The sequence below is a fragment of the Schistocerca nitens genome, chromosome 1 (genome assembly GCF_023898315.1).
Source record: "Schistocerca nitens isolate TAMUIC-IGC-003100 chromosome 1, iqSchNite1.1, whole genome shotgun sequence".
NCBI lineage: Eukaryota > Metazoa > Arthropoda > Insecta > Orthoptera > Acrididae > Schistocerca > Schistocerca nitens.
In genome coordinates this window covers 648,017,980-648,041,290 of record NC_064614.1, presented here as the reverse complement: position 1 = coordinate 648,041,290, position 23,311 = coordinate 648,017,980, and the positions used below count along the sequence as shown (strand labels likewise).

The window sequence follows — 23,311 nt, the reverse complement described above, 5'->3', positions numbered from 1 at the left end:
GGAGAGGCCTTCCGTTCAGCCCTTCGGAATGTCTTTCGCCCCCTGTCACACCTTGAGACGACCTCCCACTCTACCACAGGTGAGGGATCATCCTCAATGCGGGCAGTATCCCGGGCAACCACAATCGTAGTCCAATCGGGGGATGCGTGGGACGAGCTGACCGTCCCCGACAAACCCCCATCCGGACCCCCACAGTGATGCCCATTGGCAACAGCCTCAAGCTGTGTGACCGAAGCCAACACTGCCTGAAGCTGGGAGCGAAGGGATGCCAACTCAGCCTGCATCCGAACACAGCAGTTGCAGTCCCTATTCATGCTAAAAACTGTTGTGCAAAGAACGTCTGAACTAATCTACAGAGAGCGCAAACAAATCGACAAAATTTAAACGGTTATTAAAATACAAGATTGCCTAATAAATGCAGTAATGCTGCTACTTGCGCACTGCTGACACACTGCTCGGCGGCGGAAGGAGACTACGCGATTTTACACTATTCAGGTACTAAAACGCGATGCTACAACTCTCAAATACTATAATACACCCGAAATATATGAATTAAACAATGCAAGTACCAAAAACACGCAAAGAAATTAAGAATTAAACTATGTAACAAATGAGTGAGCTAGGAGTATTATTTTTGCCAGCAACTTGGGTGCATCAGTTACTAAGCTGATTGTGCGATAATTCTCACACTTGTCAGCTCTTTTAGTCTTCATAATTGTGTGGATGATGTTTTTTCAGAAGTCAGATGGTATGTCGCCAAGCTCATACATTCCATACACCAACATGACGAGTTGTTTTGTAGCCACTTCCCCCAATGATTTTAGAAATTTTGGTGGAATTTTATCTGCCCCTTCTGCCTTATTTGATCTCCAGTCCTCCAAAGCTCTCTTAATTTCTGATTCTAATACTGGGTCCCCTATCTCTTCTAATTTGACTCCAATTTCTTCTTCTATGACATCTAACAAATCTTCCTCCTCATAGAGGCCTTCAACAGACTCTTTCCACCTATCTGCTCTCACCTCTACATTTAACAATGGAATTCCTGCTGCACCCTTAGTGTTACCACCTTTGCTTTTAATTTCACCAAATGTTGTTTTGACTTTTCTATATGCTGAGTCAGTCCATCTGACAATCATTTCTGTTTCGATTTCTTCACATTTTTCCTGGAGCCATTTTATCTTAGCTTTCCTGCACTTCCTATTTATTTCATTCCTAAGTGATTTATATTTCTGCATTCCTGAATTTTTGTTAACATTTTTGTACATCCTTGTTTCATCGATCAACTGAAGTATTTCTTCTGTTACCCATGGTTTCTTCACGGCTACCTTCTTTGTACCTATGATTTTCTTTCCAACTTCTGTGATTGCCCTTTTTACAGATGTCCAGTCCTCTTCAACTATACTACCTACTGTGCTATCCCATATTGCTGTATCTATAACCTTAGAGAACTTCAAGCATATCTCATCATTCCTTAGTACTTCTGCATCCCACTGACTGATTTCTTAAGCTTCAGCCAACTCTTCATCACTACTAAATTGTGATCTGACTCTATATCTGCTCCTGGGTATGCCTTACAATTGAGTATCTGATTTTGGAATCTGTCTGACAATGACCTCCTCTTCTTATGATTCATAAACAGAGTATTCGCTATTACAAGCTGAAATTTATTGCAGAACTCAATTAGTATTTCTCCTTCCTCATTCCTTTTCCCAAGCCCGTATTCTTCTGTAAGCTTTTCATCTACACCTTCCCCTACAAGAGCATTCCGTGACTATTAGATTTTCATCTCCCTTTACATACTGCATTACCCTTTCAATATCCTCATATACTTTCTCTATCTCTTCTTCTTCAGCTTGCAATGTCAGCATGTATACCTGAACTATCATTGTCGGTGTTAGTTTGCTGTCGATTCTGATAATAACAACCCTATTCACTGAACTGTTCACAGTAACATGCTCTTTGCCCTACCTTCCTATCCATAACGAATCCTACTCCTATCATACCATTTTCTGCTGTTGTTGATATTACCCTGTATTCGTCTGATCAGAAGTCCTCGTCTTCTTTCCATTTCACTTCACTTCACTGACCCGTACTATGTCTAGATTGAGCCTTTGCATTTCCCTTTTTAGATTTTTTAGCTACCCTACCATGCCACGCTTGTGACATTCCATGCCCTGACTCATAGAATGCTACTCTTTCATTGTTATTCAGTCTTTTTCTCATGGTCAACTCCCCTTTGGCAGTCTCGTCCTGGAGATCCAAATGGAGGACTAGTCTGGAATCTTTTGTCAATAGAGAGATCACCATGAAACTTTTTCATTTATAGGCCACATGTGTTGTGGATAAAGGTTATATATCTTTAATGCAGTCGTTTCCATTGCCTTCTGCATCCTCATGTCATTGATCATTGTTGGTTCTTCCACCTTTGGGTGTAGTTTCCCACCCCAAGGACAAGATACTGCCCAGAACCTCTGTCCGCTCCTCCACTGTCTTTGACAAGGCCATTGGCAGAATTAGGGTGACTTATTATGTCAGAAATCTTTGGCTGCCAGTGCTGATTATTAATCAAAATTTAAGCAGTGGTGGGATTTGAATCCAGGCCCAAAGATGTTTTGATTACTGATCAAAGGCCAGGGGTACACCCAAACCCTGCAACTGCCATAAATGTAGATTTGCCTTTCCTGAAACTATCTTCTTAGATAAGTCATAGCGTCAGTATCATCTCACATGTTCCTACATTTCTCCAGAATCCAGATTGATCTCCTGTAAGGTCAGTCTCTACCAGTTTCCCATTCTTCTGTAAATGATTAATGTTAGTATTTTGCAACCATGACTCATTAAACCCATAGTTTAGTAATATTCACATCTGTCAGCACTGGCTTTCTACAGAACTGGAATTATTTCATTTTTCTTCAAGTCTGAGGGTATTTCGTGTCTCATACATCTTGCCCCCTGGATGATACAGTTTTGTCATGGCTGGCTCTCCCATGGCTGTCAATAATTCAGACAGAATATCGTCTACTACTGGGGGCCTGTTTTCACTTATCTCTTTCAATGTTCTGTGAAATTCTTCTCATCGTATCATATCTTCCATCTCATCTTCATCTACACCCTCTTCAATTTCTATAATATTGTCTTCAAGTTAATTTCCCTTGTATATGCCCTCAGTATACTCCTTTCACCTTTCAGCTTTTCCTTCTTTGTTTAGGACTGGTTTTCCATCTGAGCTATTGATATTCGTAAAGCTGCTTCTGTTTTCTGCAAATGCCTTTTTAATTTTCCAGTCAGTGGTATCTGTCTTTCCTGTAGTGAAAGATCATTCAAAAACCTTACATTTGTCCTCTAGCCATTCCTGCTTATCCATTTTGGAATTTCTGTCAGTCTAATTTTTTAAATGTTTTTATTCCTTCTTGTCTGCTTCATTTTTATATTTTCTCCTTTCCTCAGTTAAATTCAGTACCACCTGTGTTATCCAAGCATTTTTGCTAGTCCTTGTTTTTTTTTACCTATTTGATCGTTTGTTGCCTTCACTATTTCACCTCTTAAAGCTACCCAGTCGTCTTCTACTGTATTCCTTTCCCCAGTTCTAGTCAACCATTGCCCAATTTTCCCTCTGAAACTCTCGACAGGCTCTGGTTTTTTCAACTTATACAGGTCCCATTTTCTTCATTTCCTACCTTTTTGCAATGTCTTCAGTTTTAATCTGCAGTTCATAACCAATAAATTGTGGTCAGAGTCCACATCTGCTGCTGGAAATGTCTTACTATTTAAAATCTGGTTCCTAAATCTCTGACTTACCATTATACGAGGGTCACTCCAAAAGAAATGCACACTATTTTTGTAAAAATACAGTTTTCATTCTGCATGTGTGAAAGTTTTACAGTGTGTAGATACATCCTTCCCGCTTGTTTTCAAACTTAGTTCAACCTGTTTCCCCTCTTCAGGAACCACACAATTGTCTGGCCCCTCCATTGTGATCGCACCTACAGTATGGCTACCTGTATTGTTCATGCCCACATGCCATGCCACTGACGCCAAGGTCCATGGTTCATTGGTTCATAGGGGAGGCGGGCGGCTACAAAAGATATTGGTTACAAAATATTCATGAAACCCATCCAAGAATATCTCTCAGGTGTGTAGGACCCATACAAAATAGGACTAATAGGGGTATTGAACGTATACAAAAAAGGGCAGTACAGTGAAGTTATGAATCTTGGAAGATCCAGAAAATCCCTGTACATTGCTCCCACAGAAATCACAAAGAGAACATTTGACTAATTACAGTGCACATTGAGGTACTTAAGCAATCATTCTTCCTGTGTACCATATATGGATGGAATGGGGAAGGCTCTGTTAACTTATACAGTTCGAAGTGCCCTCTGCTATGATTTTAACTTACATGGATAACTTGTCAAACGTATCAATGTCTACTTATAATACAATCAGATTAATGAGTTAATAGTTTGAGCACAGAGATGGATGGTTTAATACTAGGCAAATTATAACAAAGAAGTTGTGAGAATTATATGAAATAAAATTATTTTACTGCTGTCCCTTATACCACCTATGTGTTGCAGGTCAATATTTTAGGATTGCAGGAGGCCACTGACCAAAAAGCAGAAATGTTGAATTGTTCACAGGCTTATTTACCTGTCTCAGAGTCATCTACATTGTTTTGGGTTTTTTAAAACATTAATAAGAATCGCTGTTCGTAATGAGTATTATAATATAAATTTTCCATTCTAGTTTATAACTTGTTCAAAATTGACATCTGCGTTTGTTTTCATACTTATCTGAACTTTGGTGTGGAGAAATAAAATTTATATACTACAAAGAAACTCTGATGCACTAGAAAGGCCTTTTGTATTTCCGACTGAAGAGTGATACTGACCTATTACTTACAGTTGTTGTGGCTGACTGTTGTAGATTCATATTTCCCTAATGAAAGAAGTATTTCAGGGAGTGAGGTTTATTCTGTTTGAACAGAAGTTAAATTTTTTTGTACATGTACATCATGTTCCAAACATTAATTATCCAGTGGTAGAGGATTCTTGAAGACAACCAACTAATGGGTGGAAAAGGATATAATTTTTTTATTGTGATAAATGACTTGAGCATTTCAAAACTGAAGCTCATACTAACTTTTCAAAGTAATAACTGTCAAGTTGGCAGGTATTATTGATAAACCGTTTCTTATACAGGCCGACATCATCTCTTCAAATTTTAATGCATGAACAGTTCTTTGTCAAAAACATTGATAAACTGTCTGTGATTTCAAAGACTCAGTTTCTTATGAGTTTGTGCACAATGGTAAGTTCCTTCTAATTAGCGTGTCAGATTTTGAAAAACTTGTCTCTGTACATTTGTTGGCTTTCTAGACAGTACATGCTACTACACTATACATTAAATGTTTGTCTGCAACTACATCGTTGGCTAACACTATTGAATATTTGTACTGTTTTTTGATAAAGAAAACTTCGTACTTAGATAGGATGCCCAGAGAAAACACATTGTCGAAAACAAAAAATGTATACCATTTTAGAGGTTTCCACTTCACTCAAGATTTATTGTTGGAACAATGCATATGGAGTATGAAATGATTACATTTACAGATAAATAGCACAAGCGGTTCTGAGGTACCATGTATCAACCCAAGGTGAAACCCCATATTAGTACGTGGCATAGACCCCATGAACAGCAATGCAGGCACTGGCTCTGGTTACTGGCCAGTCTTACAGAACCCCGGGATACATTGTCATGCTTCATCTGTTTGCACAGCACTGTAAGAGTTGTTGGTTGACAAATTGTACGATACCGAGCGAGGTGGCGCAGTGGTTAGCACACTGGACTCGCATTCGGAAGGACGACGGTTCAATCCCGCGTCCGGCCATCCTGATTTAGGTTTTCCGTGATTTCCCTAAATCGCTCCAGGCAAATGCCGGGATGGTTCCTTTGAAAGGGCACGGCCGACTTCCTTCCCCATCCTTCCCTAACCCTATGAGACCGATAACCTCGCTGTTTGGTCTCTTCCCCCAAACAACCAACCAACCAACAAATTGTACGAGTCACTTCTTGTCCAATCATATCCCACATGTGTGATTGGAGACAAGTTCAGAGAAGTTGCTGCATGTCTTGTAGAGCACATTGAGTTTCATGGGCAGTGTGTAGGCGAGCATTATCCTTTTGAAACAACACATCACTTTCCTGTTGCAAGAATGATAAAGAAACAGGTCTAACAACATTCTGCACATACCAAGTTCTGGTTAGTGTTCCCTCCACCATAGGTGAGCAGCAGTTGCAGCCTGTCACACCCCAGACACAAGGCCTGGAATGAGGCTAGTGCATTTTGGCTGATTGTCCTCTATGAGACAGCACTCACCAGGTCTTTGTTAGACACACAAACAACCATCACTTGCATGCAGGCAGAATCTACTTTCATTTTTTGAAGACCACAGCACACTTTTCAGTCTTTCAAGTGATCCTCTGACAGCACTAGTTGAGTTGTGCATTTCAATGCTGTGGTGTGAATGGAAGATGAGCTAGAGGCATATGTGCCCATAGCCCCACTGCCAATAACTGGTTCATAACAGTTGTTGTTGACATGTCTGAGCTCACAAGCCCTCTTATCTGTGCTGTGGCAGCTGTACAATCAGCCACTGCTTCCCTTACAATAAGGACCTCATCTACAATCGTGAGATTGTTCAAGTCACCACTGATACCAATATCATTGCACAACTGATGCAGCACATCCAACTCATTTGGAATTCTCCAAAATGACCTTTAAACTTGCTAAGTTGGATGTAAGAAGCATGAGTGTATCTCTGTGGCACAATTGCCTGCTTGCTTCACACATTTGAATCACACTGAGCTCTCTGAGCGTGAGCATTCCTTATGGCAGAGTAGACAAAGATGGTGCTCTGGTAGCTATTCCTCTATGCTCTCTATTGGTGGATGAGATTGAAACTATTATCAGTACATCTACTATCCCCCAGGCGGCATAGGCCATCACTGGAACAAAATCATCATCGTCTTTCCAGATGTACTAATTTTTTTTCCAGCTCTGTGTATTTCTGCTGCTTTGGAACATTTAAGATCCTGATTTTCAGCAATTTTAATGCTGAGTTATGACTTCCATATTCGGTGGCCAATAATTGCCAAATTGAGTAATCTGCTTCCAAGTTAATTTGTCAGTACGGTGCCTTGTAACACTCAAACTGCAATTGCAGCAGGAAGTTATAAATATCTTGAAGTAGATGTTACAAACATGATAACATAGTTTTCTGCAAGCTGTTGAATTGCAAGAATAACTGACGTTGTAAGTTCAGTTTTTTTTTTTTTTTTTTTGAAGTAGTGGCCTTTCAGCAAAGTTTGCTGTTGCAAATCACCACACACACTGTTATTCAGATCAAGACAGTGAGAAGACCAAATCTCAAAATATTATCATTGCAAAGTGTTATGAGTAATGCATTAATTTCTCATGTTCTAATGTCTATTAAGAGATCATTACAATGCTCAAAAATAGAAGAGATGCTACTTTCAGATTCATCATTATTACTGCATTATTTACCATGATTTCTTCAGCAGTTTAGTTACTTTTACCATTTTGTGTTGTCTGCGCAGGAAACCATTGTAATTCTTTAAAAATTGTACAAGGCAGCAGCTGAAAAACTTACGGTTTTGATCTCAGATTTAAACTTGAAAAACATATGCTTTTCCAGTTTACTCTTGTGTATACCATCAGACTGCCTAATTTTCAACACTTTTTTCTGGTATCTTCAGAATATGTACAAACTCTATAAAAGGGTAGTGAGATTTAGTGTTTTCTTATGGTATATGATATCACGGTATATGATATATGGTGTATGATATAATATATGGTATATGAAATCACAGTAAAAACACAACCAAAACAATTCTGAGTATAGATTTCCCTATTTTCCTTTATTATTACTTATTATATAGACAACAGATTATGTGATAACAGCTACTATGTGAAATATACTTTTTTTCTGGAAATACAGTCCTGTTGTAGACAGGAACTGATATGGTTCAACATATAAGCTGATGATTTAAGTTTTGTGAGAATAATCCAGTAAATGCCAGTATATCCTTAGTGTTCATGTTACTTCATCAGCTTCTGACTGAAAGAGACTTTAACTCTCAGATGTCACATTATGTTACACTACATGTATGAAACTGTAAAATCATTCATGCTTTGGTGTGTTCATATTTAAGTGCTTTTATATATTTAATGTTCTATTGTTTGTTTATGCTCAGATAGATACAAATGTTTTCAGTCTTGATCCTCCCACATTGTGAGAAGAGATCACATGTAGCTAATAATCTCTCACTGAAGACCTAATCCTTTGTTTAGGCTGTTAAGAAGAGGCTTCACACCACCTCCACAAGTGTTGTGGTTGTCGTCAGATTCAATGGACCAAATATGTGCCCCGTCCAGGCCTTTCTGAACAGCATACTCTCCCTGTAAGATAAAAACAAATTTACATAAGACATATGTGTCAGTTACATGTTTAGAAGGGCAGATCACATAATTAATGAGGAGGTAATGAATAGAATTGGAGAGAAGAGAAATTTGTGGCACAACTTGACTAGAAGAAGGGATCGGTTGGTAGGGCATATTCTGAGGCATCAAGGGATCCCCAATTTAGTATTGGAGGGCAATGTGGAGGGTAAAAATCATAGAGGGAGACCAAGAGATGAATACACTAAGCAGATTCAGAAGGATGTAGGTTGCAGTAGGTACTGGGAGATGAAGAAGCTTGCACAGGATAGAGTAGCATGGAGAGCTGCATCAAACCAGTCTCTGGACTGAAGACCACAACAAGAACAACAACAAATGTTTAGGAATCTGAAAACACATTATATTTCATTTGGATGGTAAATGAGATTAATTGCTTGACATCATTAACCATTCATAATACTTACATTGCAGTCATGTAAGACAATATTGGTTTCAAGGGACTTGCGGTAGTTATTAGGGCTAGCGTGCACGGGTGATTTTTGTCACCAAAATAAGTTTTTGTCACTGTCACGTCATCAAAGTGGAGTGTACACTCAAAAATGACAGTCACTAAACTTTTTCTGAAAACCAATTGTTATTTGTCGATTGGATTTTGAAGAGAGGTCATTATTTGAGATTCATGAGATGTAAATGAAAATATCATAAAAAAGAATAGTGGGTACACGTCCTTTATAGTGACAAACTTATGAGTGGAACGTTTTACACAATGTTTCGACAAAAAACAAACGAATTTTTCGCTATTTTCGAATGAGTTTTGCAAGTTTTGGTGAATTGTTTCGCATTCTGCCTCCATTAACAAACACAAATATGAACATGATATTGTCTGTCACAAATAAACTCAAGTTGTTCCAAGCACTTGAAAATATTATTCGACTGATTTCTTTCCATCCTTTATTTTGTTTTTGCCGAGAAGTGCTGCTCTTTTTATTATAATTATTGATATCGTCTTTGCGCACAGTCACATTGTGCGAAGACGTTGTTGCCATATATCCACGTGTCCATAATCAGAAATCAAATGAACGGAGAGAATGCACGGAGAGCGATAATTTTGTGACCCATGCGCGCCCAGCTATAAAAACATAACGTTGCACGGACTTGTACGCGAATCGGCAGACAAAAGTGTCACCCGGCTGTTACGTCATACTATACGCGCATATATGTACATATCCAGAGATGAAAAAGAGTGACGAAGCAGTGACGGTGACAAAAATCAGCCATGTGCAATATCTCCTACAATTTTGAAAGGTGAACATCAACACTTTTTTTTCTCATGTGATCTCCGATATCTCTGACCGCATGGTTATACTTTACTGGTTTATCTCAGCAAATTATCAAGTACTAGTTCACAAACCCGGTATTTGCCCAGTATTCATTTTGCTAATTTTCTATTAGAAAATAAAACAAAAAATGAACTACATCTGTAGCGAAGCATCGAAAAAAATTCCTTTCCATGTATTCGTAAAAACAGCTCTGAAATTATGAAACAGCTATACAAAGAAATATGCATAATGTACGAGGGTATAACTATAGTGTCCAAAGAGACATGGTCCCAGATGGTTTCTTTACGCTGGGCGCAGCTGCTTCGGTGTCTACAACGCGATTTTGTGGAAGTCTCTATAGCAACGCCTCTTCGTCGTTTTATAGAAGGCTATCTTTCTCGACTACAAACGTTCGCGCTTCGCAGTTAAAAACTGCCAACAGCGCTGCCAGGTGTCAACGTTGAAAGGTCTTAGCAATAAAGAATGAATGTATTACAACTTCATGCATGATGAGGCATTTTGTCACGCATCTCAGTATTTATGACGTCATGTCTCATGAACTATGATAGGTTCTTACCCCCACAGCGCCTGTTGCCTGACAATAAAGGATATGTGTACCTAGTTTGGTTGAAACAGTCCAATGATTTAGGAAGAGATGTCGAACGAACACACACACACACACGTGTGATGGTTTGATAAGTCTGGTAAGTTTCTGTGAAACTATGGAATAGTTTTGTTGCGCCTCCATGGTTGGTAAGCTTGATGATTCCAAGGATCTTATAAACAATTTCAACAAAGTACGGCCTACAGTTGTTGACAGCCGTCTGAATTGGTCAGTGAAACTACTGCGATTGAAAACAGCGAAAACGGAGTTTCGTGCTGTTATTAAATACTGCATCATCATTGAAGACCATTAATTTTGGATTAATGAATTGAAATGTGGCTGGATGAACACTGAAGACAAAGTGCACTCTGGCTGTCCAGTTGAAGTCACCACAAAGGAAACCATAAACAAAATCCATGACACGGTAACGCAAGGCCACCGAATAAAAATTAGTGAGATTACTGAGACTTAAAGCATCTCGACGAGTGACTGCATAATATCCCGCATGGAGAATTGACTGTGAAGAAGCTGTGAGTTAGTTGGATGCCGCGATTGCTCTCAATCGACCAAAAGTGCTTCTAGAAAACAGTTCAACATAAGGTGTGGCGACGTTTAATCGCAGTCCACAAGACTTTTTACTCCGATTTGCGACTATTGATGAAACCTGGATCCTCATTACACACCACAGTCAAAATGGCAGTCAAAACAATGCACAAAGGTTGTTAAAAGTGCACCAAAGAAGGCAAAGACCATTTTGTCAGCTGGTGAGGTGATGGTCACTGGTTTTTGAGATTCCAAAGGAATAATCCTGATAGATTACTTTGAAAAAGTCAGAACCATAATTGGACCCTATTATGCTTCATTGCTGTATCGTTTGAAACTTACGTAGGCTCAAAAAAGACAAAGGTTAGCACGCAAAAATGTACTCTTTCCCCAGGATAATGTATAATTCCACACATCAGCGATAACAATGGCGAAACTGCACGAAATGTGCTTTGAACTGGTTCGTCATCCACCATATTAATCACCAGACTTAGTCCCAAGTGCCTTCTTCCTGTTCCCTAATATGAAACTTTGGCTTGCTGGGAAGAAATTTTAATCAAATGAGGAAGTGATAGTTGCTATAACCTATTTTTCTGATGGGGTGAAAATGCTGGACGATCGCTGGAGAATGTGCATTTCGCTCAAAGTAGACTACGTCGAGAAATAGAGTGAGTAGTTTACGAAACAAACATTTTCCATGCTTTTTTTTACCAGACTTATCAAAGCACTCTAGCACATACATATAACCATCTTTATAATATGTACGAATTTGTAAAATGTTCCTTGTGTGACAATCTCAAATCACTGTCGTTTCCAAACCAATTTCATTTGGTAAGTTATATGTGCAATATATTCTTAAGTGATGGTTTTTATTTAAATATCACTTATTATAAGCAACCATTTTCAGTCTGTCTCGTACACTGTGAATTACATATTCAAGGCAAAGGAGTTAAAGAAGCGAGTCGACTTATTTCTGTGAAGTGAAATGAAATAAAAGTGGAATCATTGTTGGTCTGTAATGCAAAGAGAAACATAATAACATACAAGGTGTCTCCATTATCTTGAGCTCCGAAAATAACTTTTTACCAGAATCAAAACAAAAATTGTATCAAGCAGATGTTGTTGTTAGCTTCCAGAGGAACATAAACCAGCATGATTTCCGTTCTTGAAACTTTGTTCATTACACAGGTCTGAACAACAGTACGTGCTTTTCAAAAGGTACCCTGTATTTTTTATCCTGTAATCCACATCTAGTCCTCAAGAGCTGTTGCAAAAATATATAACAGCGTACCATTCAGGTAAACATGAATTTATTAAAAACGTAACGGAAAACTGGCCATTCCGCATTCAGATACAGTGCAGGTACCTGGGATGGTATAACTCGTCCACTTGCTGGAGATGACGGTAAACAAATGAAAACACGGAAAATGCACTGAGAGAACATACACATATGTAATTCTGGAGCCGGCCGGAGTGGCCGTGCGGTTCTAGGCGCTACAGTCTGGAGCCGAGCGACCGCTACGGTCGCAGGTTCGAATCCTGCCTCGGGCATGGATGTGTGTGATGTCCTTAGGTTAGTTAGGTTTAATTAGTTCTAAGTTCTAGGCGACTGATGACCTCAGAAGCTAAGTCGCATAGTGCTCAGAGCCATTTTGTAATTCTGGGTTTAAGTGTACATGATAAAGTTATAACTGGTTACGTGCAGGAATGCGATATACACGCGGTACTTAAGAATGTAAATCTCCTGTTCAAGCAATTTTGCGCGCACGTATGGATTCATTGGAGCAGAAGCGATAACAGTAACTGCATTGGCTTCGTCTGTCCATGTTCTTTGACCATTACGTTGCATTCAGTTGAAAGTTCCCACTTGCTCAGGCGTCACAGTAAGACTAGAAAACATATGTTGCCAAGGTGGGTTATTGTCAGGATATTCCTATCTGTTCTGTTGCTCTACATAAATAGCATTATGTTCGACTATAATAAAAGAAAACTGATGTTGATGCAATCTTTAATCAAAGGCGGCCTTTATTGTAAATAAAATATCGTTTGAAATCAGTAAGTAATGCAACACATTTTTTTTCCTCGGCAAATTGCGGTTGAAAAAATGCAAAATTTGTTGTGGGACACAGTAGAACATTCCCGCTTCAGCCCCAAAGCTTCAAATAGTTCCGATAGGTGCCTGGACTGCACATAGCCTTCAAAATGACAACTCTAACGGAGGTACATTACAAGCAGAGAGGATCGTAGATATTCACAGCCGCTTGCAGAACCTCTACGGAGCTCTGGCAGTGAACAAAAGCATGGTGAGTCGTTGGGCGAGGTGTCTTTCGTAATCGCAACAAGGTCGCGCAAGCTCGTCTTATCTGTCGCATGCCGGCCACCGCACACACCTGTGACTCGTGCAATGTTGGAACGTGCGGACACTCTCATTCGAGGTGATCGACGAATCAGAAACAAAAACTTCGCTGCTCAATTCGGCATCTCTGTTGGTAGTGCTGACTGACTCGTCCGCCATATGGGGTACTAAAAACGTGTGTACCTGCTGGGTTCCTCGCTGCCTAAAAGGAGACTATAAAGAACAACGAACGGCCTTCTGTGAGGAATGGTTTGTACGTTACGAGCCGATAGTGTCAATTTTTTGTCGATCGAACATCGTCGCAAACGATGTAATATTGGTTCCTCATTTCGCCTACACCACTCCCCCTCCGAAGAAAAAGTTCAAAGCCGCACCCTCAGCTGGTAAAGCCATGGCGACGATCTTCTGGGACTCTCATTGAGTTATTCTGCTTGATGTCCTCCCTCAGGGTACAACATCAACACTGAAGTGTGTTGTGCTACCCTCAGGAAATTGAAGAAACGACTTCAGCGTGTTCGTCGACACAAAAATGCTTCTTCTCCACGATAAAACAACGCCTCATACAAGTCGGCGCACCCGAGAGGAGCTTACAAAACTTCACTGGACTGTTCTCCCTCATCTACCCTACAGTCCGGACCTCGCACCTTCCTACTTCTACCTGTTGGCCTAATGAAAGGTGCACTGCGGGGGAAATAGGACGTGGCTTACGCGGAGATTATTGATGCAGCAAGACGTTGACTCTAAAGCCGTCGGCACACGGACCGTGCTGTCGAACGTTAACGCTGAGCGTGCCGAGTTCAACGTCCTGCTGAACGCTCAGGAACGATGCTACTCGTGCTTACGATACGTTGGCCCTAGAGGTGGCAAAAAATAACGTAACTGATAGAAATAACCGGTTACTGAGAAGTAACGGTTACTGCGATAACCGTTCCTCTGATTCTGGCAGTTATTTCAATAACTGTTTAGTGTCAACAGTGCCTCGCGCCATCTGTTGACCGAAGATCGTACTGCGCATTTGGAAGGCGTTCTATAGACCATGGGAATAACTGTGAGACTGCGCGCCATCTGTTGATAAGAACTGTGTACTATTTCGTGGGCCTTCGTTACTTTTAGCATAAACAATTAAATAAAGTTAATGTCCGAGCCGTGGCTGATAGGAGCTGCAGTACAGGCATTAATAAGTACAGTCGATCCCTTGAGCCACCGCCTTACGTGTTAATTTAGCTTGGACGCGTAGTACAAGGAAAGTTACTAAGGAATTCGAGCGACTATGGAAATAACTGTCAGAGACCGGTATTCTCCTCTGGCAGTTATCGTTATTGGCTCGTAGTTCTAGTTCTCTGGCAGTTATCGGGCTACCACCACAGGTAACCTGGAAGCTGGTAACGGAATAACTGTGTGTGTAGACGTTCCTGACTCGGTGACTCCAGTTAAAGGTCGTAGTTCCAGGTGGTATTTCCAGAGAAGATAGTAACTGGAGCGAACAAATATTTTCGTACTGCTACGGAAACGACGGTGGGCCATCGGGGAGAGGGGATGGCAAATAACGGGAATCTATCGTCTCATTTCTGTGCAATTCTTGGTGTTCCGGAACAGGTGTCACTATTTTTCCGGCCTTTGGTTGCGTTACAGGGTATTGACTTTCGTTCCGCGTTCCAGTTTTTCTTTGTGTTGTTGATATTACTACCAATAGTTGCCAACATGAAGAGGTCGAGGACAAGCGAAATGTGGTCATATTTCGAAACTCTTGATCGAGAGTTTGCGAAATGTACTTTGTGCGGTAAGAAATTATCGTACAAATCGACGACGACGAATTTAAAAAAACATCGTCAGAAATCACATTTAATTCTGAATTTCTCTTCACAAAGACCTTCGGAGCTAGATTTGGGTGAGTAATGAAAAAAATATATTTATTGCAATTACGGTTATTTCAGTGCATGCATAATCATTTATTTTTTATTTTATTAATTTTTTAAAAATAAGAGCATACTATACAGTGTGGTGCTTTGTGCATTTTTACACGCAAGTTTCCATTTGTCGTGACTACTTAAGCTGTCGATACCACCGCACCTGTTTGCCTTGACATTTTCAAACATTAAATTATGTTGCATATGGTGCCGGAATACTTAATTATTTAATTGGAAGTTATTGTTGCAGGTGTAATAACGATAGTGCTAATAAAATGCCACTGTGTGATATATGAACTGTCGTCTCGCAATTATTAGTAACTAATCGGATAGCAGATTGTATCTGTGCTCATTCCTGTGTATCATTTGTTTTTAACCCTGACGATGCCGGGAGGGGGGGGGGGAGAATTAGATACTGTTTCATATTTTAAAATTTTGAAAAGGATAATTGTTTTTAATGGAGTCTTCAACTGAATTCCATAAATGTTTTAAAATTTGTGGTTAAACTTGACCCAAAAATTTGACACGTTAATAGTACATGTGACTTTCCACAGTGACAGTCATATTGAATATTTTGAAGTTCAGGGCCCTACTTATACATCAGTATTTGTTTAAAATATATGTCAACAACAATTAAGATATTTTTTTAGGGTGGAAATACAGTACCCTCCCTTCCCCCCAATACACATTATTGAAAATGTGTTGGTGTTGCTAGGATTAAAGAAGAAACTTGAAGCTATAGTCATTACTAAAACTGAGTCAATTGTCAACTTGTTTGAAGTAAATATTCAAGCTGCAAGTACCATGTAGAATACTGTACGCAAACATTGTAATATATATCACTAAAAATAATATGGCATCATTTCTATTGTGCTTATGCTGATATGAAACCTATTTTTCTGTAGGTGAAACCCTTCCTGTAGAGGTGATCCTTGGCACCAGTAGTGTGGAAGAGGAGCGAGAGGCACACCAACACCAGCAGATGAGTCTCCGTTTAATACTTGGGATATTATAACAGTAAGGTAATTCTAGTTTGGGTACATTTTTGGCAGATTTGAACTCCCCCTTAAAATGGAGATATAACTGTAGGGCATAGCATATATTTGTTATGCTACATTAAAAGAGTACTAGTGGTTTTGTGTTGAAGTGTTTAATGGATATTGTCGGTCAGTAAGTCAGAGCACTTTGTTCCAGTTATAGCTCCAGAAGTCAGTCACCAGCAGCAGATGTCACACAGTTATAAAATGGGAAACTTGAAGAATAAGGTACTAGTGGTTTGGATACATGTGTGGGAAATTTCACCTTTCACTTAAAATGAAGGTACAGTTACAGTCCTTAAGAGTATACTGGCAAATGGTAACTCAAAGCTCTTTGTTTCTGTTACAGCTACAGAAGTCAGCAGCAGCAGCAGCAGCAGCCGCCATCACACAGCCATAATGCGAGAAGCTTGAAGAATGATGTGGTAGTGGTTTGGATACATATTTCACCTTCAGTTTAAAATTGAAGTTTGTTTATATTGGCAGGTGGTAACTCAGAGCTCTTTGTTCCAGTTATGGCTCCGATAGTCTTCCAGCAGCAGCAAATGTTACACAGTCCTATAGAGGCAAACTTGAAGTATAAAGTAATAGTGTTTTGCATACAATGGCAAACTTGACCTTTCGCTTAAAATGGAGGTACATTTGCACTGAGTTTAATGTTATGACACGTGAATGGATTACCAGTGATGTATATGTAAATACTAGAATTTGTAACTTAGAACTTAATTTCAGTATCGGCTTTGAAATTTGGTCACTGGATACAACTATATTATCTTTCATGTTGATAGCAGCAATCATCAGATTGCAATCCAGTGAAGTACCTGTGAGGCATGAGATGTCAAAAATACTTGTGGGTTATTGGTAGCCTGTGTCAAGGCATGTGGCACCTCAAAGTTTGTAAGTACAGTAGCATTTTGTTTTCTGCTTTACTTAAAAATTGGTAGCACCCATTCTGACATTCAATTATTTTGAATTTCAAGTTTCTTAGAATGATACTGACATCAGTTTGTTAACACTAATCCGTATATTATTGTTAATATATGCTGCTATTTTCCTCAGATGTTAACTGAAATTGTTTTATTGTAATGATAACAACACTTCAGCCTTTGCAAACTTGCAGTATAGGTTACCTGCTGAGAAATATTTACTGGAAGAAATGGTTTCTTTGAATAGGACCGAAAGGAAAACCACTGAAAATGCCAAACGTGAATTGGTGAAACATCTTGTGCTCAATACTAAATTTCATTTGCAAAACACGGAAGTTTTCCTATCTTTGTGGTGGAACACAACAAATTCTCATAATTTTGCTAGTTTGTATTCTAGAAAGGGTGCCAGAAATGGAAGAGTATAATTTTTATTAAATCGGGCATTAAATGTAAGTAGGTTGGAGTACAGAAAGGGTGCAACTGGCCTTCCCCACTGTAGCCTGATGTGCTCCAACATGCATTTGTACTGATGTGCAGGTGGTTATAACACTAGTATCAAACTGCATGGTACCCACTTACTAATGTGACCTACCCTTGCATGATCTTCTGCAGACAGCAAGAAATCCGCTACTGCTCTTACTACCTGTCCAACAGTTGTGGAGGATTTTTTCCCCTTGGTGCTTGACATTACATGTTTTGCCCTCTGCCCTTAAAATCTCAATTCTTGTTACATTTTTCATCCATTTTCTATCTCCTGATGGACCTGTATTGATCAAAAAACTAATCACTGCAGAGGTGATTGTAGAACTTTTGCTAGTGGCAGTGTGGAGGGGCTCCACTCTTTAAAAAATGAAATTACATTGTGGGACATGGAATTATTATTAGAGGCTTTCATGGACATTTTGTTTACTGAAAAAGTCAGTCATTATCTGAGGTATTTAAATGTTAACTTCAAATCTAAAACTGCATCAAAAGATAAATTTCAGTAAGTCTTTAACAAGTTTCAGTATTTTGCTTCACATGCTGGACCCTCCAACTATAAAAAACAGTGTTTTGCAGAGAACAGCTATTCAGATGTTAACATTCCAGAATTTGTGTAGAAGATATCCCTTACATTGTTAGTTTCATTGTGGTCACACTCTACAGTGTAGTGTTATCAGCATACATATAGAAGTTTGAAGAACATATTAAATTAATTGCTAGACATGCCTTAAGTGAATATGTTTACTACTAATATGAGTCAGCTAAGTAGTTGCTGCAAGTTTTTATGTTGTTTCTAAAGTGTCTTTAGACAAGGATATTTCTGCTGTTTGTTTCCTGTTCTTCTGTTTCAGGTAACTACTCATATATGCAGCAACTGCTGAAGCAGCCTCTGGCAGTTTATTGAAGTTCCGTGAACAAAGTGTTGTGTCGTCTGTTTGTGTAAAGTGATAAAGAAAAATGTTAAAGTGTAATTGCATATGTAATTGTGTATATATTTAATCATTATTTTTGCTAGTTGTAAGATCTATTTTCATGTAAATCAGAACATTGTATAATAGGTAACAACCGAATGAGGCAGTGTAGCTATTAACAGCACTGACCTCATATTCGGGAGGATGGGGTTCGCAAAGGCAAATGCCGGGATGGTTCCTTCATCAAGGCCATGGCTGACCACCTGTCCCGCCCTTAAAGAGATCCTTTAAACATTGTGTGTACACCCATATTTTGAATTATTGATGTCTGTTGTATTATGTTTATACATTTGTATTTGTGGTCACATGTTAAATTACTGAGAAAATTGCAGAGTGATTATGGCACCGAATTTCCATTCAGGTGCATTGGGATCCTTCGCCTGTTTGAACATCCTGATTTACATTTTATTTGGGTTCCCTAAATTCCTTTAGGCAAATACTTTTGTTGGTTCCACTGAATAGGCCATGGCAGAATACCTGCCATGTCCAATCTGAGTTTCTGCTCAGTCTCTTGACATGTTAACTATTTATTCATTCTCTTTATAATGCTGCAATGTTTTAAGTGTTCCATATCATTGTGAAAAAGTCAGAATAAAATTGATCATTTCACATGTACATACATTTGTGTTGGTTACCATTTTTTATTTTAACTTATCTTCCTTTTGTTCCCTGTACTCTTAAGTAATTTGTTAAAAACCCATGAGGTCAAAGACGAGCACTTACTACCATTTTAGGATATATTTTATGTACAAATAAGGTAATCTCTCATGTGGCATGGTAATGTCTTTGTTGAGGTGATATTACTGTCTCATGAACATAGGTGTCTTACATAGAACATACAGAAAGTAAACAGCTGTGCAGTAATCTTGTAAGAATATATTTTAATTTTGGGGCAGGATAGGAAACTCATCTCAAGTGATACATGTATCATCTCTTACCTTCTCAAGAAATGTCAAAATTTGTGGCACTACTGGAGCACAAACACTTGCTGTCTCATACATAGTATGGAAAGCTATGAAGTGTAGTAGTGTGTATGCAACATGTTAATACTTTCTAGGGATTTTAAACTTACAGAAATGCCTTGAGTATTGGCGGTGATCTAAAAATGGAACATAGTTGAGTATCTTCTCCAAGTATACCCCATCACTAATGCTTGGTAGCATGATGATGAAAAAGTGCCAGTGCTGTATCAGGTCAACTTGAATACAAAGAAACTTACGTAATTTGGTGAGACTTAGCTTTGTGGCATTAGCGAGAGAAAAATGAGTTTTCTCAATTTGTACACATCCATTGCAAATAGGCTTTCTTTCATTTAATTAGTTTTTGGCCATTGACTTTGAAACATTTTATACATAGTTTGGAGCATATCACTTTTATGCGGGAACAGTGTACACTTCAAACTTAGGTATTGCAATTGAAGCATTTCACGGAGGTATATTTGGCATGATTACAATATGCTTACAACAATAATCACGTCAGATACATATTTACTTACATTTGGGCCTATTAGCACTTGTGCATACTACATGAACGTTTTTGAATAAAATATGCTTTTTTGTTTTCAAAGAGCTCAAGTAAGTTCATTTTCTATTATGTTAAGCAACACTGAAAAACTCTGTTAGGTGCACTCATTGCTACGTTGAGGTTGTTATATGCAAGACTTAGCCCTTCATTTTGAGTGCTCATCTTGTCTTGTTCATGAATTAGTCTTACCTATTCAGACAGTTAACTGTCATGATATTAAACTGCAAAAACATCAATGCAGGCAGCTGGCATTGACAGATGAAGTGTTTCGAAAGGATTCGTGTTATTGCCTCGTGTGAGACAGAAAAAAAGCAAAACGTGGAATCCACAGGTAAAGCATTCCCCAGGAAAGGAAATTTTGTATTTCCTATAGATGAATATCTTAACAGGGACTGGTAGAGTAACTTAAGTAAAAAGTATTATTTCAGTTTTGACAGCACTTTACTGCAACAGACAAGATCAGATTTCTGAAAACTTACTGCAAATTTGTATTACCTACACAATACCATTAATTCATACTCTCACAATCTGGATATACAAAGAAGAATTGTATAAAACGAGTGAAAAGGTATTGTAATGACATCTGAGACATTAAGCCTTATGAGTTGTTAATCAATCATTCAGCACTGGAATTCTGTATACAATAATGCCAAACATGACAGATACACAACAAACTGAAGGCTTGGACATATGCATTAGTCATTCTCCCACCACAAAATCAAAACCCTCACTGTAGATTAGATTAACTTGTTTTTGTCCCAGAGACCCAAAAAATGAGATGATTCTCATGGATGTGCAACATGTCAAAGTATAACATAAAGCATTTGAATATAATACTTACCACCATCATCATCTGTCACGAGATTGTCAAAATATGTGAATATATTGCAGTAAACTGGAGCTGCTAATATGTACAGTATTAATATACTGCCAGAACAAAACATAGTTATGCACTTTTAATAAATTTATCACACACAGAATACCTGATCTTGACTGTTGTGACCAAGTGCTGTCAAAACTGAAATATGCTGGTAGCAGAATTTTTACTTAAGCTGGTCTAACAGTCCCTGTTAAGATATTCATCTATAAAGTAGAAGTTGCCTATCAGAAAGTCATTCAAACTCTCAGTAAACCGTGATTTATCTGAAACAAAGTTTTTAATGGTTGCTGGCAGTTTATTGAAAATGTGTGTTCTTGAATGTTGAACCCCTTTCTGGTCCAAGGTAAGTGATTTTAGATCTTTATGTAGATAGCTGTTCTTATTCCTAGTATTGATACTATGTATTGTGCTATTGGTTGGAAATACTTGCAACAAATTTCATTAAAGAATAAATATACTATAAAGCAGTGGTTAGAATATGAAGTTCCTTGAACAGGTTTCTACATGGTGTTCTTGAATTTATACCACAAACGATTTTTATTAGGCCTACATGCTTCTACATGCTAAATACTGTTGCTCCGTTGATGAGTTACCCCAGAATATGATCCCTTATGACATAACAGAATAAAAGTATGTAAACTTTTTTACATTTGTGTCTCCTACATCTGAAACCATTCTCACTGCAAATACAGATTTGTTTAGGAGCTTTAGCAATTCTGTGGTAAGCCCTCCAACTGAATTTATTATCGAGTTATAATCCCAGAAATTTAACACTGTCAATCTTTTCGATCTGCATGTCTTTATATGTTATGGGATTACAGAACCTTATGTCACGGGTCAAAGCAGACGGGTGGAATCGGACGCTTCCATTCATCCTATGTTATACACATGCTGCAGCTGGAGAAATCGAGCAGTTTTCCAACTAGCGTACTCACACTTTCAACCATATGACTATCTTGTAGAGGAGTAAACGAATCTTTCACATTACGTATATTTTTGTGTTTTATTACAAGGCAGTACACTTATTCTATTAAGTAAACAACACAAGAAATTAAATTTCGAATTTAACCTAAAGTATTCAGTTTACATATTTCTTCAAACTTAAAAACGCACGTTGTTAACATTTTACTTAAACAGCGCTGTGGCGAAGTTCCGCGTACTTTCTGTTGCAGCTGCGAGGATAATATTTCTAATAGCGACCGATAACCTACATACATATAATCTGAAACACTAATAATCGTTCTAACATCAACTAAAATGTACCCGGAGTTAATAAGCTGAGGTTATGACACGATTCATACGACATTCCTGCTATTTCACACTACTCGCAGTTATACTGATAACTAAACTGATGGATTCCAACTATGTCGTTATTTAACTGTGGGAGTTATCGGTATTCGCTAGCGAAAAATAACTTGGCAGTTATTAATAACCGTTAACGATAACGGTTATCAAAGAATAACTGGAGCTGTGATAACGGTTACTCCAGAATAACCGTTTGGCCCACCTCTAGTTGGCCCCAACGTGGTATACGCGATCGCAACGCACTCCAGTGGCAGTTGAGCGACGTTCCTAGTTCGTAAATCACACATTTTACTCAACGGGCGCGTTTAAAATTCCCACGTTAGCTCTATTGAAACGCACATTTCCTCCATCGTCCACGAAAAGGAAAGTACCATGTCCAATCAGTAAGGACACAGGCTTATAAAAGTTGCATTACAAACAGTGCGTTACAAATTTGGAATACTTCTCCACATAAGATAAACATTATTTCATCACATTTTAGTACAACCCCAAGGTCAGTCTTACTTGATCACTGTTCCTATCTAGTAGCAGAATCTTTGCGACATGTGAATTACGAAGCGTAAAAGAAAAAGGAGCAAAATATCTTTATACAAGTAGCGCAAGTTGTCCTGTAGATTAAGCCAATCGAACGAAGTCACCCATCAAAGAAAGGTGAACTTATATTTACATAGCATCAAATATTATAGTATATACTTATGTTAAACTAATAATCAAGTATCAGAATCTAATAAAAACGCGAATGTTAGGAAAAACAAATTTGGAAGGGCCATGACGCAAACCACCACCTCAACATACAAGTAGCTACAGGACAGTGACGCTATCCATTACGCTAAACCAACATCATGCTTTCTGCTTCTATTTATATTGTGTTACCTCTTGCTCAAAACCTTAATCGTAGATATGTTACTGATTGCAATTTAATTATAACAAATTGTACCAAGAACAATGCGTTTTCGGTGGATCTTCAGTTTGTC

At 38.6% G+C, this 23,311-nt stretch overlaps 1 protein-coding gene and 1 long non-coding RNA gene across 5 annotated transcripts in view; one reads left to right on the top strand and one right to left on the bottom strand.

Annotated features, from left to right (window-relative positions):
• Nucleotides 1-7,913: 7,913 nt before the first annotated feature.
• Nucleotides 7,914-23,311, bottom strand: part of LOC126258486 (chitotriosidase-1-like) — a 95,738-nt gene continuing 80,340 nt past the window's right edge. Inside the window, exon 7 of the mRNA XM_049955647.1 lies at nucleotides 7,914-8,482. Coding sequence (XP_049811604.1) covers nucleotides 8,348-8,482 — 135 coding nt within the window. The 3' untranslated portion in view covers nucleotides 7,914-8,347. The remainder of the gene's footprint in view (nucleotides 8,483-23,311) is intronic.
• On the top strand, nucleotides 14,793-17,102 carry LOC126258502 (uncharacterized). 4 transcript variants are annotated; one of them, XR_007546473.1, is made up of 6 exons: nucleotides 14,793-15,192; nucleotides 16,117-16,233; nucleotides 16,406-16,476; nucleotides 16,598-16,673; nucleotides 16,762-16,884; nucleotides 16,981-17,102. It is a non-coding gene; the product is annotated as an uncharacterized LOC126258502 (long non-coding RNA). The 4 variants fall into 4 exon arrangements; XR_007546470.1 differs by lacking the exon at nucleotides 16,981-17,102 and having other exon boundaries at nucleotides 16,762-16,957; XR_007546472.1 differs by lacking the exons at nucleotides 16,598-16,673; nucleotides 16,981-17,102 and having other exon boundaries at nucleotides 16,762-16,957.